This window comes from Ostrea edulis, chromosome 9 (genome assembly GCF_947568905.1).
Source record: "Ostrea edulis chromosome 9, xbOstEdul1.1, whole genome shotgun sequence".
NCBI lineage: Eukaryota > Metazoa > Mollusca > Bivalvia > Ostreida > Ostreidae > Ostrea > Ostrea edulis.
The window spans coordinates 25,918,086-25,920,803 of NC_079172.1; the positions used below are offsets into that span (position 1 = coordinate 25,918,086).

Below are 2,718 nucleotides of genomic sequence, written 5' to 3' on the forward strand. Positions count from 1 at the left end.
AGGGGCTATGGTATCGCAGAGTTTGTGCCCAAACAGGCTTAGCCCGTGCATATATCTAACACTACCACATCATGGTTCTTGCACCAATAAAATGCCCGTATTTTGAAACGAGCATAACCAGAGTTTGATGGGAAAATAACGTCCTTATCATATAAAGTCGTAATACAATTTTTCCACAAGTAAAAATTGGCCTATTGTACATGTATCTTGCCTTGCTTGGATACAATGTACATCATGTGTGTCAATCATATACACTGAAGAAGAAATGTGAACTCATGAACCAGTTTTCCAGCTTGGTTAAATGTGTGATGGTACAATCAGCAATATGAATTCCTAAACAAGGATCAAAACAGTATTATGGACTATGCTTTGTAAGGCATTTCAAATTATGCTTCTTAAAAGTTTGTTTCTATATATTTGATACCCTACTTTCACACCAGAGCTCGAATATATGTACACTATCGCTATCTCTTTTGTACAACTTTACTTTTCACGTATAACTCCAGTTATTCAGAAAAATGTTATTATTTACAGATTCGAACCCAAGGCAGCTCGCTTGCTAAGCAAGAACACTGTTCATTACTCCTTCATGTTGTGCACTATTTGTCAAAACCCGGACTACTATTTTGGCATAGGGGTGATTTCTCTGCTGATGCTAATATGTACTCTTTGAAAAGCATTCAAATGAACAATTATATCCATATGTACAGTATTTCCATCTAATACCAGTAATAATTATTTTTGGATACTACTGCATCAATCTAATTGAAATTAGACTTGTAGATCCGCTCCTCTATGATATGATTCAATACAGATGCGTATCGTAGAGGAGCGGGTCTACAAGTCTAATTTTAATTAGATTGGTACTGTATATGCATCTATATAACTCTACATGTGTATGTGGGTTTAGATATTATATGAATATATGTCAACACACACACCATGCCTAAGATGACCTTTAATGAAATATGAAAAATTTGGCTCAAAAAATATTTTACAGATGTATTTCAGTATATTTTTTCTTCATAGAGTCTGGAACATGCTGTGACCTGCATGTTATACAATAATAATTATCCAATTGTGAGTTCTGTTAAATCTTCTAGAACTTGTTCAGATTGATCAGTGTCAACACCTTCATCGAAACAATCTGGTAGCAAGTCTGCAGGAGATTTAGTGGTAGTACACAATTCCTCTTTTTGTTCTGAAACTTTAGCCAGTTGATCTGTCTTCCGAAGTTGACAAGCCTCTTCATATGGGGGCCTGATTGGCGTTTGAGTAGGAGGATGGTACACATAGTCCTTTCCTGGCTCTAGATTCAGAGGATAAGTTCGGTCTGAATCAAATCCACTCAAATCTCCACATGCAAGAAAAGGAACGATTACTCGATTGGGTCCTTCAAGGTTGTTGTAATCAGTATCATATTTGTGATCAAGTAAAGGATTTGACATATTGGGAATATATCCTTCTGGTGGAGAAAAATTTTGACACACAACAAATGCCTCAATGCTCGAGTTCCTGCTACTACGGGGCTTGAATATGGAAACAAGTGGGAAAAATATTCTAAGCTGAGAATACAACAGAGTGACGTCTTTTCCTCGGAATATTTTTGCGACAAATGTCCCACCAGTGCGTAGCACATGTGTGGTTATGTTCAAAGCAGCTAGCAGTAACTGAGCTTGAATGTATTCATCAATGTCGTGTAAACCTGTCACATCAGGTGCCCCATCACACACCACTAGATCCGCCTTCTCGCCTTCGAAGTGAGAAATTATCTCCTGTGCAGTTGATTTCTTCGTTATATCACCTTGCAGTTGGATCACCCCTGGGATCGGAGCCATTGCTTGTAAGTCAACAGCAACTATCTTTGTATCATCATTTTTGCTGTCACCTCCTCTTAACTTTCTTGCTAGCACTTGACTCCAACTCCCAGGAGCTGCACACAAATCTACAACTTTTTTCACTCCTTCAAACAAGTTAAAATCTTCGTTTATCTGCAAAAGTTTGAACGCACTTCTTGCCCTCCATCCTTCCTCTTTAGCCAATCTGTAATAAACATCCCGTTTATCTTTACTTGACTTTCCCATAGTAGTATTCTACCCCTTGCAGTTAAAAATATAAAATGCTCGCCAAAAATGTGAAATCAATCACTATCACTGGTGATCTTCGAATATATTCAAAACCAACGTTTAAGTAAAGCGCATGAAAGACCTATAAGAGATAAACCTAATGACATAAACAAGAAGAATGATCGAAATCGCACCAATTAATTTAATTAGATAATTTATTGACCCAACAATACAATTGCATATAGTCATACAATAAATAACATGTATGTAGATATGCAAGATATATTTTACAATATTTTAGGATATTTTGCCTAGAAAATGTTACTGCATTTTCGTGGTTTATTATTTGTGCAAGGGCGTAGGAGGAGGAAAGGGGGAACAGTAGTGCCAGTCACCTGTGCACATCCACTTTCAAGTGGACCACAACCCTGTTGCCGACCCCCCCCCCCCTCCCCCTCTTCTACTTTCCGAATTATTTCAGTTATATGATATCTTTAAAATGACCCGTTTTTATGGCACACCGTTTTTACATTTATTCTTAAAAGATCTTTTTTATGTTTATGAGATATCTTACATCCTTTTAAAGATATTTTTTCAGGGTGTGACCGGTCAACAGGGGATGCTTACTCCTCCTAGGCACCTGATCCCACCT

The 2,718-nt window shown here is 37.5% G+C and overlaps 1 protein-coding gene across 1 annotated transcript; it reads right to left on the bottom strand.

The window, feature by feature from the left end:
- Window positions 1-946: 946 nt before the first annotated feature.
- On the bottom strand, window positions 947-2,169 carry LOC125657837 (putative tRNA (cytidine(32)/guanosine(34)-2'-O)-methyltransferase). Its single transcript, XM_048888665.2, has one exon. It carries the CDS (start codon window positions 2,082-2,084, stop codon window positions 1,071-1,073), a length of 1,014 nt encoding a protein of 337 aa, XP_048744622.2. The 5' UTR covers window positions 2,085-2,169; the 3' UTR covers window positions 947-1,070.
- Window positions 2,170-2,718: the final 549 nt, after the last annotated feature.